The sequence below is a fragment of the Lithobates pipiens genome, unplaced genomic scaffold, assembly GCF_037356315.1.
Source record: "Lithobates pipiens isolate NorthernLeopardFrog02 unplaced genomic scaffold, aLitPip1_a1.2 Scaffold_70, whole genome shotgun sequence".
NCBI classification, from domain to species: Eukaryota; Metazoa; Chordata; class Amphibia; order Anura; family Ranidae; genus Lithobates; species Lithobates pipiens.
Window position 1 is genome coordinate 86084 of NW_027507893.1, and position 12869 is coordinate 98952.

At 42.5% G+C, this 12869-nt stretch overlaps 1 protein-coding gene across 1 annotated transcript in view; it reads left to right on the forward strand.

The window, feature by feature from the left end:
• Positions 1 to 704: 704 nt before the first annotated feature.
• LOC143959324 (voltage-dependent T-type calcium channel subunit alpha-1I-like) overlaps positions 705 to 12869 on the forward strand; it is a gene marked incomplete at its 5' end in the record, with an annotated part of 1279315 nt that continues 1267150 nt past the window's right edge. The window contains 3 exons of the mRNA XM_077468009.1: positions 705 to 773; positions 873 to 1057; positions 3042 to 3168. Coding sequence (XP_077324135.1) covers positions 705 to 773; positions 873 to 1057; positions 3042 to 3168 — 381 coding nt within the window. The remainder of the gene's footprint in view (positions 774 to 872; positions 1058 to 3041; positions 3169 to 12869) is intronic.

Below are 12869 nucleotides of genomic sequence, written 5' to 3' on the forward strand. Positions count from 1 at the left end.
CGTAGAGGTGAGCGGGGAGTCTAGTGATGTCACAACTCCACCAACCGAACTCCAGATCATAGCCCCACCCTTAGATTTTGAGGATTTGCGGGGCTCGGTGTGCAGAAGGGGGTGATTTTTGAAAGGTAGGGATACATGCAGGAGTAATAGTTGATTATCATGAGTAGTGTGTTTACATCCACTTTAAGTTAACGTCTAAAAAAAAAATTTGAACAAGATGGCTTCTGAGTTCATAAAAACATGGGAAAAATAATATGATATGTACAGTAAAGTACTTCTATATTTATTTTCACCTCAGTAGTTCTGACAATACTGTATACGATAGAATCAGATGTCAAGACCTGCACATTCACTGTTTTATAAGGATTTGCTAATCTCAGTCCATAATTTTCACGTTTGAAGATTAGTAAACAGAGTTATATGAGTTCCAGATTGGTTCCAGATCCTTCCTAGACCTCGGTTGCCATATTCACACAATAATTGAACACTGTAATGAAATACTCTTTCTTACAGACTATTTACACCAAACCAAATGTTTTTATTGTGTAATTTACAATGCATATCACAGAAATAAATACAAATTCCTTGGAGCTTTATTTTTTTCACAGTGTTACATTTATTTAATCTCATATTAAATATTATTTCATTACAGAATATTCTCTTATGTTTCTGTTATCAGTAATGATACTTTCCTTTTTTTCCAGGAGAGGTTGTTTCTCAGTATATCAAACTATATTTTTACTGCTATATTTGTAGCTGAGATGACATTAAAGGTATGTTGCTGTATGAAATTACAGCTCCCTATTTAGTGAAAAACTGGTTATTTTGCTCTCATTCCAGTGGAATATAGCTAGTTTCTTTTGTTCCTCTAGGTGGTTTCTTTAGGACTTTATTTTGGGGACCGAGCATACCTCCGCAGCAGCTGGAACATTCTAGATGGTTTCCTTGTCTTTGTATCACTGATTGATATTGTGGTTTCTGTGGCATCTGCTGGAGGAGCCAAGATTCTTGGAGTTCTGAGGGTGCTGCGACTTCTACGTACTTTACGGCCTCTAAGGTGAAAAAAAACCCAGATACTATATGTCATTTTAATTAGTTGTTATACATCTTCCAAGAACTCTTAATGAAAAAGTCAGAGTTTATATGTAGCAAGCTTAAAAAGATGACACAATTAAAGGGTAGCTGCAAGCAAACAAATTAATATTCCTTAAAACACAGACACAATAACTTTTTACCTGTCAAAAGTAATATGCATAGTACCCCGGTTGTGCTGTATGGCTTTAGAGCAGTGTTTGTCAACTCCAGTCCTCAAGGCACCACAACAGGTCATGTTTTCAGGATGTCCATTATTTTGCACAGGTGATTTGATCAGCATCACTGCCTTAGTAATTACTACAGCCATTTCATCTAAGGAAAATCCTGAAAACCTGTTATGTTGGGGCGCCTTGAGGACTGCAGTTGAGAAACACTGCTTTAGAGTGTAAAGTAGATGACAGCATCTCTTCAGACCCTGCAATTCTACACATGACCATACTGAGTTATTTTCCTTATATAAGCCTATCTAGGGATCTCCCACCTACCAATTATGGAGCCAGCACTCCTATGGCACTTTTTAGAACTTTTTACTGTCCTTTGCCAACACAGTATTGAAATTCGATTTCTTGACTCTAAAACTAATAGATTATTATGTACAATAATACATGTTCATTGCACTGTATTTTTTTCTATTTGCATTCCTAAATATAACAAGCTTATTAAAACTGTATAGTTACCAGAATACAGTCCTCTTAGAAATAATGGGTTTGATTTGTTTAAAGGTATCTAAAAGCAAAATGCATCCGTTGCCTATAACAATCATATTTTTTATTTACCTCTGGCACGCAGGAGGGGGTGCCTTCTTTACCACCTCTTTTCCATACACAATATATATATACTATATATATTATTACAAAGTAGCAAAGAGCACCTACTGTATTAAAAAATAGTTCATTTCAGATATATGGTTCCCCTATAGCAAGGGAGCGGTGTGCATTTAGCTCTGCTACTGTGCTCCAACCGGCTTACATGCCTTCAGCTTTGAAGAGTGCTTTGAGATGGGTATCCCCCCCCCATAATATGGGAATCTCACTCTATAGCACCAGTGCCCAATGCTGATGAGCACTAAACTCTTCGTCAGCCAGGTGGCAAAGGTGGCACTTAGTAAACTGGTTTTAGGGGCCCCTAACCAGTGTACTATACAGTGCAAAGTGAACTAAACACAAAGCTAAACACATAGCCCTGTGAAAAAAAAAATACTTTATTAAATCTGAAGTGTGCTCCAACATGGAAGAATCGTGTTTGGGGGAGGAACTTTTGGGCATAAAAAGAAAATGCCAAAAACGGCTAAACGCATCTAAATGCGACTAAGCACTAGGCATGTTTAGCTCTTGAGTGATTACTTATTTCAATGGCCAGAATAAATTAAAATTATAGCCAATTAAATGCCCAAATGCCGCTAAACGTGCCTAAATGCATTCAAAAATATGCGGCTTAGGTTTGTTTTTAATGATGTCCTGTCAGGATAAATGGCATTTACAATAAACCAGTGTTCATGAGGCCTTTGTTTGCTGCGTTAACATACAAGTCCATATCATTTTAGCCCCATACACACTATCAGTTTTTCTGCTGAGTTTTTCCTTCAGGTTTACCAAAACCATGTAGTGCAAGGGCCTGCCTGATTACATACAAATTGAAACAGGTTTGACCTCATATTATATGGTTTTGGTAAGTCTGAAGGAAAAACTCAGCAGAAAAACTGATAGTGTGTATGCGGCTTTAGGTATAACTAACTATGCCTTAATACTGTGTCTGAAATAAAACCTACAGTATGTGATCTACCACTTGGGAAAATGGGAAAATCAGGTTTACAATGGTGTAGGACATGCAATATTTATGATTCAATACAGTATGTGACATTATAAATAATACATTTTTTTTTACAATAGATTACTATTAACAATAGAGGAATTCATTACTATTCATTTTTTTTCCCTTTGATTCAGAGTAATCAGCAGAGCTCCAGGCTTGAAGCTGGTGGTGGAAACCTTAATATCTTCTTTAAAACCAATTGGAAATATTGTACTGATTTGTTGTGCCTTCTTCATCATTTTTGGGATCCTTGGAGTGCAGGTACTGACACATGTATTATTCCATATACAGTGGGGAGAACAAGTATTTGACACTGCCGATTTTGCAGGTTTTCCTACTTACAAAGCATGTAGAGGTCTGTAATTTTATCACAGGTACTCTTCAACTGTGAGAGACGGAATCTAAAACAAAAATCCTGAAAATCACATTGTATGATTTTTTAAGTAAATAATTTGCATTTTATTGCATTACATAAGTATTTGATACATCATAAAAGCAGAACTTAATATTTGGTACAGAAACCTCTGTTTGCAATTACAGACGTTTTCTGTAGTTGACCAAGTTTGCACATACTGCAGCATGGATTTTGGCCCACTCCTCCAAACAGACCTTCTCCAGATCCTTCAGGTTTTGAGGCTGTCGCAGAGCAATACAGACTTTCAGCTCCCTCCAAAGATTTTCTATTAGGTTCAGGTCTGGAGACTGGCTAGGCTACTCCAGGACCTTGAGATGCTTCTTATGGAGCCACTCCTTAGTTGCCCTGGCTGTGTGTTTTGGGTTGTTGTCATGCTGCAAGACTCAGCCACGACCCATCTTCAATGCTCTAACTGAGGGAAGGAGATTGTTGGCCAAGATCTCATGATACATGGCCCCATCCATCCTCCCCTCTATGCGGCACAGTCGTCCTGTGTCCTTTGCATAAAAGCAGCCCCAAAGAATGATGTTTCCACCTCTATGCTTCACAGTTGGGATCGTGTTCTTGGGGTTGTACTCATCCTTCTTCTTTCTCCAAACACGGCGAGTGGAGTTTAGACCAAAAAGCTCTATTTTTTCTCATCAGACCACATGACCTTCTCCCATTCCTCCTCTGGATCATTCAGATGGTCATTGGCAAACTTCGGGCCTGGACATGTGCTGACTTGAGGTCCCCCTACCTTGCATGCGCTGCAGGATTTTAATCCGTGACGGCGTAGTGTGTTACTAATGGTTTTCTTTGTGACTTTGGTCCCAGCTCTCTTCAGGTTCTGCCATGTAGTTCTGGGCTGATCCCTCACCTTCCTCATGATCATTGATGCCCCACAAGATGAGAACTTGCATGGAGCCCCAGACCAAGGGAGATTGACCATCATCTTGAACTTCTTCCATTTTCTAATAATTGTGCCAACGGTTGTCTTTTCACCAAGCTGATTACCTAGTGGATTTTTTTGTTCAAGATGATTGCCTATTGTCCTGTAGCCCATCCCAGCCTTGTGCAGGGCTACAATATTATTCCTGATGTCCTTACACAGCTCTCTGGTCTTGGCCATTGTGGAGAGGTTGGAGTCTGTTTGAGTGTGGGGACAGGTGTCTTTTATACATATAACAAGTTCAAACAGGTGTAGTTAATACAGGTAATAAGTGGAAGAACAGGAGGGCTTCTTAACCGGTTCCGGACCAGCCGCTGCAATTGTACTGTGGCAGGTTGGTATGGCTGTGCAAAGCGTCGTAGCTATACGTCATCTCTCATCTTGGTTATTTCTGTTCCAGACCGAGGAGAGATGACATCTAAAAGTGAGTTGCACAACACTACACTGACACCAGTGTCATGTAGGCACCAGGTCATGTAGACACACAATTCATCCCGATCACCCCCCTGTTAACCCCTTCACCACCTGTCACCGTGTCACCCAGAAAAGCAATCATATTTTTTTTATTGCTGTATTAGTATCATTAGTGACAAAAATCAGCGTTAGGGCAATTAGTATTAGCCCCATATAGGTCTAGGGACCCCTCCTAACACCCCCAAAAAAGGTTTAACCCATTGATTACCCCCTGTCACCTGTAAGTGTCACGGGTGACACAGTTTAGCTAGATTTTTTCATAGCGCCGGGGCACCCATTGTATTTTACCCAATAAAGGTTTTACCCCCTGATCACCCGGCGGGTGATCAAAGTTAGGTTTTAGCATCAGATAGGGTCTGCATCACCCCAGGCAGTGTCAGATCAATGCCAGTAGTGCTAACACCCTCACGCACACCATATACCTCTCTTTAGTAGTATAGTGTCTGAACAGATCAATATCTGATCTGATCAGATCTATACTAGCATCCTCAGCAGTTTAGGGTTCCCAAAAATGCAGTGTTAGTGGAATTGGCCCAGATACCTGCTAGCACCTGCGTTTAGTCCCTCTGCCCAGCCCACCCAAGTGCAGTATCAATTGACCACTGTCACTTACAAAACACTAAACACAATTGCAGGGTTCGCAGAGTCAGGCCTGATCCCTGCGAAAGCTAACAGTTTTTTTGGTAGCGTTTGAAACAGTCGTTGAATCAGTCAGACCTTTTTTTACCTGTGAGTCTCACTAATGTACCAGTAAATTTAGAGACCAAAATATTAAATTGAAGGTACAGCAGTAAAGAGGCCTACACATTTCTGAGCATGACAGGTAGTGAAGTGGAAGTCATTCGTCTGTCAGATTAAGGCTCAGAATACGAACCTGTAGACAGCAGTGGCACTCTGACGATGGCGTTGTGGTCCCTGCCAAGGTCAGGAGTACCAGACCCCATTCTTCTGCTGTCGTTGAGGTGCAAGAACTGCAGGTCCCTTGTATGGAGCAGAGAGCCAGTACTAGTGCTGCTCATCCTTCTGTTGAACTGGCAAGCAACACCAGCCTAGTACATCCTGGTTGTACATCCGGCACTGCAGTAACACTTGGTGACGTGGCGAGTCCCATAAGTGCAGTTCAAGCTGGCGAGGTGGCAAGCATGAGTAGTGTCCTGCTGCCACCAAGAAGAAGACAAACACAGGCCCATCAAGCCCATAGTGCCCTTCCTGCTCCATTCGCCAATCCTAATTAGGAGCGCACCACTTCTGCAGCACCCGTATTTCCCCCATTCACTGGCCAAACCGGAATTTAGTTGGAAACAGTTGATTTTACGTCACTTGATTTTTATTCACTGTTTTTCACTGAAGATCTCTACTGCCCCATACACACGAGTGGAAATTCCACCAGCAAAAGTCTGATGGGAGTTTTTGTTCGGACGTGTGTATGCTCCATTAGACTTTTGCTGGTGATATTTCCGCCAGCAAAAGATTGAGAGCAGGTTGTCTATTTTTCCATTAGAAAAATTTCCTATCGGAAATTCCAATCATCTGTATGCAATTCCGACGCACAAAAAAACACACAAGAATACAACGCATGCTTGGAAGCATTGAACTTCATGTTCTCAGCTCGCCGTAGTGTTGTACATCACTACGTTCTTGGTGGTCGAAAGTTCTGAGAACTTTTGTGTGACCGTGTGTATGCAAGCCAAGCTTGAGCGGAATTCCGTCTGAAAAACCATCCAAGATTTTTCAGACGGAAATTCCGCTCGTGTGTATGGGGCATAAAGATCTATTGTGGGCCAAAGCAATTTGTATGCTGGTCAATTCATCGCGCTAATCCCCAGCTGACACTTGCCAGAGATTGGAAACCAATCCCTCATGGACATAACTAAAAAGAATGAGTTGCGGTCATATTGGTCCACTGACCCAATTCATCATATGCCCTTGTTCTCTACCTCCATGACAGGACACGATACAAGCACATCTTATGGTATATGCACTTCAATGACAATGAACTCTGTCATCCTCGGGGTGACCCTGGATTTGATCGGCTCTACAAAATTTGGCCTCTCGTAAACCACTTGAACCAACATTTTGCAGCCTTCTTTACTCCCGATCAAGTTTTCTGCGTTGATGAGTCCCTGATTAAGTTTTCTGGCTGCTTGTCTATTGTGACGAAACGTCCCTACACTCCGCTTGAGTGCTTTCGTCATATACCACTTCCTCCCAGTCTGAATATAGATATCAGATATTCCAACCACTCCCAAGCACAAAACAAGATGAGACTTGCTTAGCTGCTCACATGTACTCTTTATTAGAACCAGAATACAGTCTTTTTATACACTAGGGGTTAGATAACAAGGTAGGCTGTCTCCTGGATAATCCCCCCCCCCCGCCCGCCCCTCTAGTAAACATATAGCAGACAACTATATAATTAGCATGTTAATTAACACAAACAACAATAGTGAAATACTCTGTGTCAAGCCAGACTAGACTAATTTACATTATATAAGACAACAGACAGGTGGCAGGAGTTGATGATATTAGCATCTAACAGTTTGTGTCCCAACAGTATGATTCAGTAACTGTTGCTAATATTGCATATACATATCTAGAGTCTGTGTGTCTTGGGGGGGACATGGACCTGAATCCAAAGTAACACCACCTTAGGGGTCCCCAGGCATACAGCTCACAAATAGCACCGTTCCCCCAAATGCAAGGGACCATAATCGCAAGGCAAGAGGCTGGCTTTCTGTCCTCTCCAAAATCCTCTGTTGCGGGTGAGTCTGTAACATCTATTAAATAGTATCTTCCCAGCAGGTGTGCCAGATACGGTCAAGATGTATAAGCTCTGTGACAGGGAAACAGGCTATACATATAGATTTATCGTTTACGAGGGAAAAGATAGTCACGTAGAGCCAGAGAACTGCCCAGACTACATAGGGAGCACTGGTAAGATAGTGGGACTTGGTGTCACCCTTATTCAGAAAGGGGTACCACTTGTACATGGACAATTATCACAAAAGCGTGCCACTTTCTAGCCACCTTTTTTATTATGGAATTTGCGCATGTGGCATTGTGCGATATAATCACCGGGGCTTCCCCCAAGCCTGCTTGAAGTGTAGTAATTTACTAGCAGTGAAGTGGAGGGATTCTCAGAATTTTTTCGTTATGTCCTCGCTTCTCGCAGACACGGCAGTCCAAATTCCTATGGTGACTGGTGTTGTGGAGAAACCCCTCTGTGTCCATGTATACAACCATAACATGGGAGAGGTGGACCTCAACGACCAGTTGTTGGCGCCATACCTAATTGCCCGTAAGACCAGACACTGGTACAAAAAAGTGTCTGTTTATTTATTTCAATTGGCTTTGTTTGCTGAACACTTTTGTGTTATACAAAGCTTCAGGATGGACTGGATTCTTCCTTAAATTACAGGAAGAGATCATCAGAGCCCTTCTGTTTCCAGACAGTGCTCTTGCCCAACTTCCCAACGCAAATTAAGTGAGCCGGCATTTTCCTTATGCACTCTTTGGTACCCCTTCCCAAAGAACACCCCAAAGAAGATGTCGTGTCTGCAGTAAACACGGATTTAGGCGTGACACCCGCTTTTATTGTCCCTCCTGTCCTGACCAACCTGGCCTCTGCACTGGCGAATGTTTCAAAGGCTACCACACACTAATTGAGTATTAGAATAGGATACAATGAATGCGCATGCATGAGAGATCCGTGATGGATGCCTAGTCACGGAGCTCCGCGCCAACCCAGACTGAGCAGCACCCACAGCACTGGCCAGAGCCATCACAAGCCCGCAATTTTGTGGCGAACAGCCCCCCGCAGAGATCACCCCCTGCATGTCCGTTCGGGGTCCCCAGGCGAAATCTGGAAATCTTCACAGCCTCCACCCGACCTGGGTGTACCAAGATGGCTGCAGCTGCAGACTCTGCAAGCCTGCCTCATGTCTCTAGCATAGACACGCAGCTTGACCACAGGCAAGTCATCTCCCCAGCACACCTACACTATCCCCCGGGCAACAAGGACTCTGCCAGCAGGAGATGCTACCCTCCCCAGCCTCCACAGAGTCGCTCCTAGGACATTCATTTGGAGACCCTCCATTTTCCCCTGCAGGGCCTGTCATGGCCGCACACACTGACTCTCTCCACTATGATTCCCCCGCCAGGGACCAGCATTTTAATATGGAAGAACTCTGCCTCAAATTATCTACTCTTCTAGACAGGGGCTTAGCCTCCACAGCTGCCAAAATCACCGGGGGGATCAAGGCAGACCTCCAGAATATAAGGTCTAGAATTGACACCATTGAAAAAAGTTAGACCAGACTAATGCAACCGCACACCAAAATTCTGACCTCATTTCTACCCTCCAAGATCAATTGGACTCTGCTATGTTCTGCATTGATGACTTGGAGAACAGATCCAGGAGGTGCAACTTTAGGATCAGAAGTCTACCTGAATCCATCCAAGACGTCACTTCGGCAAAAAAGGACCTTATGAAAACACTGTTCCCGAATATCCCAGCACACCGACTGGAGCTAGATAGGGCTCATAGATCACTTGGCCCCCCCAGAAAGGACGGCACACCCAGGGATCTCATCATCAAACCTAATTTTTCCACAGTAAAGGAGGCAGTCATGAGACAAGCATGGGCTCTCCCTCAGGTGACATGCCAAGGGCACTCTGTGCAAATCTTTGCCGACCTCGCTCCCTCAACTATACAACGCGCAGAAGGACTCTGAAACCACTTCTACAAGCTCTAGCAAAGAAGGAAATAAAGTACAGATGGGCCTTTCCATTCGCAGTGAAATTCTGATCTAGAGGCCAAGATTACTCCTTCTCCAATTTTGCGGCGGGTGAAACCCTGCTCCTCAAGCTTGGGCGGCACAGTGGTGTAGTGGTTAGCACTCTCACCTAGCAGTAAAAAGGGTCACTCGTTCAAATCCCAACCACGACACTACCTGCCTGGAGTTTGCATGTTCTCCCTGTGCCTCCAGGTCCTCCAGGTACTCTGGTTTCCTCCCACACTCCAAAGACATGCAGGTAGGTTAATTGGCTTCTGTCCAAAATTGGCCCTAGTATATGAATGGGAACCTTGGATTGTGGGCTCCTTGAGGGTAGGGACTAATGTGAGTGTGCAATGTACAGGGATAGGGGTAGACACTCACTCAGGTTGAACTGGATGAACTAGTGTCTTTATTCAACCTTGCTAACTATGAACTATGAACTATGAAGCTGAAAGTGAACACCCAAGATGCGGACATGGAAATCTCGTGCCCTCCCATGGGCTCGAACAAATGCCCGCCACCAGTGAGCCCGCTGATAGAATATTAAAATTTATAAATGGTTTGGGTCTTTTGAGAATGATTGACTTGCTTATGTATATCATTATATATTCTAGATATGGATAAAGTGAAATATATATATACATATTTGCTATCCCAATGGAATGTTTTGATTAGAGATGGTTTTGTATTTCAACATCCTGTTGGATGAGGTGGGAGCGAACTTGCTCATTCAGAATTTGCGGGCTTTCTGTGGAAGAACAGAGCTCAGAGGAACTTTCAACCATCCTTAATTGGGAAAAGGGTGGGGGTTTAGTTGTAGGAGTAATAAGTTAGTAAAGAGAGCAGACTTGCACTCCGGCAGACACGAGGAGACATTGGAGGAGGCTGACGAACCTTCTCACACACACACACACACACACAAAGATACATTTATACAATCTTCATTTCAAGAATAAGAAGCTTATCGATGCTATTTTATATTCTACATTTTGACACTGTTTTTGTAATATTTTGCTATTTTTATTATTAAATCAATTTTGGAGTTTTTACACGAGAACTGAACGGATTTTCTTGGAACTTTCCTCATTAATATGAATTATTGAAATATAGTTATTAATACAGTAATAACTCAATTTTTACATCTGCTGAATCCCCTATGGAATAAATCCAAGACACGTAGATCGGCCCAAAACAGTCCTCCCTGACTGTCATCTCGACGCAGAAATGTCGTGTTTTCTTTCTCCCCAACTAAATGACATTCCTCAGAGTTTTTCCACTCTTTAATAGAATTGCCTTAATTCCTGATTATCTTCGAGTTCTGCTTCCCAAGACTGCCTTTGGTCCCTCTAACTTTATGGTTGCACATTCACCTCTACCAGCTTTGGCTACGTGACTACTGAACACAATTCTTCAAGCAAGACTATGGAGGATACACCAACGTCCCATATGCAACATCTTCTCCTCTGGGATCCAGATGGGAGGACACGACACTCTCCTTCCCTGTGTTCCCCTTTCGCCTTACCCCTTGGGGTGGGGGAGAGATGGGGAGGTTCAAGAGACTTTTGGGGGTTGTAGAAACCTTCCTGAACATGGTTAAACGTTGTCAACTTTGGTTGATCTGATGCCTTACTCCTGTCTGACAAGAATCTAATTTACAGGGCTGTTTGAATATTATGTTGCTCATTTCTACACTCCCTCAGACCCAGGGTGCCCTGGTCTGCGGTGGTACACATGCGCATCCTCCTATCCCTTTGATTCCTTCTGGATTCGGGGGGATAGGCTCTCCAAGCCTTGTTTGGTATGGAGCTTTTTTTTTTTTTGATTCCCTGCACTTCTAAGTGTGGGAGAGCCTTTTTGTCCAGTTTCTCTGCCCCGGGTGTCTTTTTACCCAGGGGGGAAGAACATTGCCTTCCTCTACTCCTCTCTCTAAACCTCTCTTCTCTCTTCCTCCTTCCGGAACATCAATTAACTCCTCTTTATACTAAATTAATAAGTGGTGTTGCGCTCCAAATAGATAATCAGTGAATAGATATATAAATAAATAAACTGGATAAATTATATTAGTATCAATAAATAAATAAATAAAATAAATAAATTACATAAAATAGCTAGGTGCCAGTGAATGCATAAGTGCTCAAAAAACTCTGGATAATATATATATCCGCTCAAAATTGATTAGATCAAGATGTGCACCTTCACGGTGCTAACAGTATCCAATCAAGTGCAATGTGAACAATCAGTAATCCATGCATAAGAGCATAAAATTAAAGTGAAAAATGTGCAACATCAAAATAAATAATAAATGCAATGCAATAAAAATCCAGTGTATCTTAATCCATAAAGTGCATAAAGTGTAAAAAAATGTAAAAAAATATATAATCAAAGTCCAAACAAGAATCCAATGTGTCTTAGAACTATGGCATCAAAAACAACTGTATTCAATTGTGCAATCTGTGAGTCCATACAGTGCCAAAAAATAAACAAGCTACGTGAACAAAAAGGCTGATTCCACCAGTGCTCTTGTGAATCCTCAGTAATAAGGTGTTCACACACTAGGTGCAATGGCTAACTTACCTCCCTGCTGTAAGGTAAACAGCATTCCAACAAATATAATGTTGCTATCAGCTGGTACAGATACTGTAGGTAGTTCCCTCTGGGTGCTCAGCCGTAAATCATAAGCAATATTCATAGAAGAAAAAAGGGGGAGGCTCCAATGGTGAAGTAAGTAATAAAGGTTTCTATTTTATTAAATAAAGGACATAGTCCTGGGTACTCACATTTAATGGCATAAAAGCACACAGTATACAACAAACGAGCGCCGCGCTCGTGCTCCGGACGTCACTTCCGGTGTCCTCGCTCTCCTATAGTGTTCCTACGCGTATCGTCACTAGTCATGTGACTTCATCAGGGAATAACAACTAGCGTGAGGACAGATGTTTAAATAGTGTCAACAATTAGCTGCCATTTTCTTGTAGCCCGCAACCCATAATCATGCCGGTAATTGTTGATCACAACCGCGGCCATTTTCTTGTGGATAATATAGATGTAATGAGGATTAAACATCCAACCGGTCACTGGCAGCCATTTTCCTGTAGCCAGCAATACATAGTCATCATAATGACCATGGGCTACACCCGCGGCCATTTTCTCGTGGATAATTAAGTATATTCACATTCATGACCATAGACTACACTCGTGGCCATTTTCCTATAGATGATATGGAATGGCCAGGCGAACGGACACCCGCTATGTTAACAGAATAGGCAATGCAGATAAAGACTGAATTACCTATAATGCACCTCTATCCGGTAAATTAGTACTTTAAAATTGGCAATACACAAAGAAGGTAATAATGTATGCCATT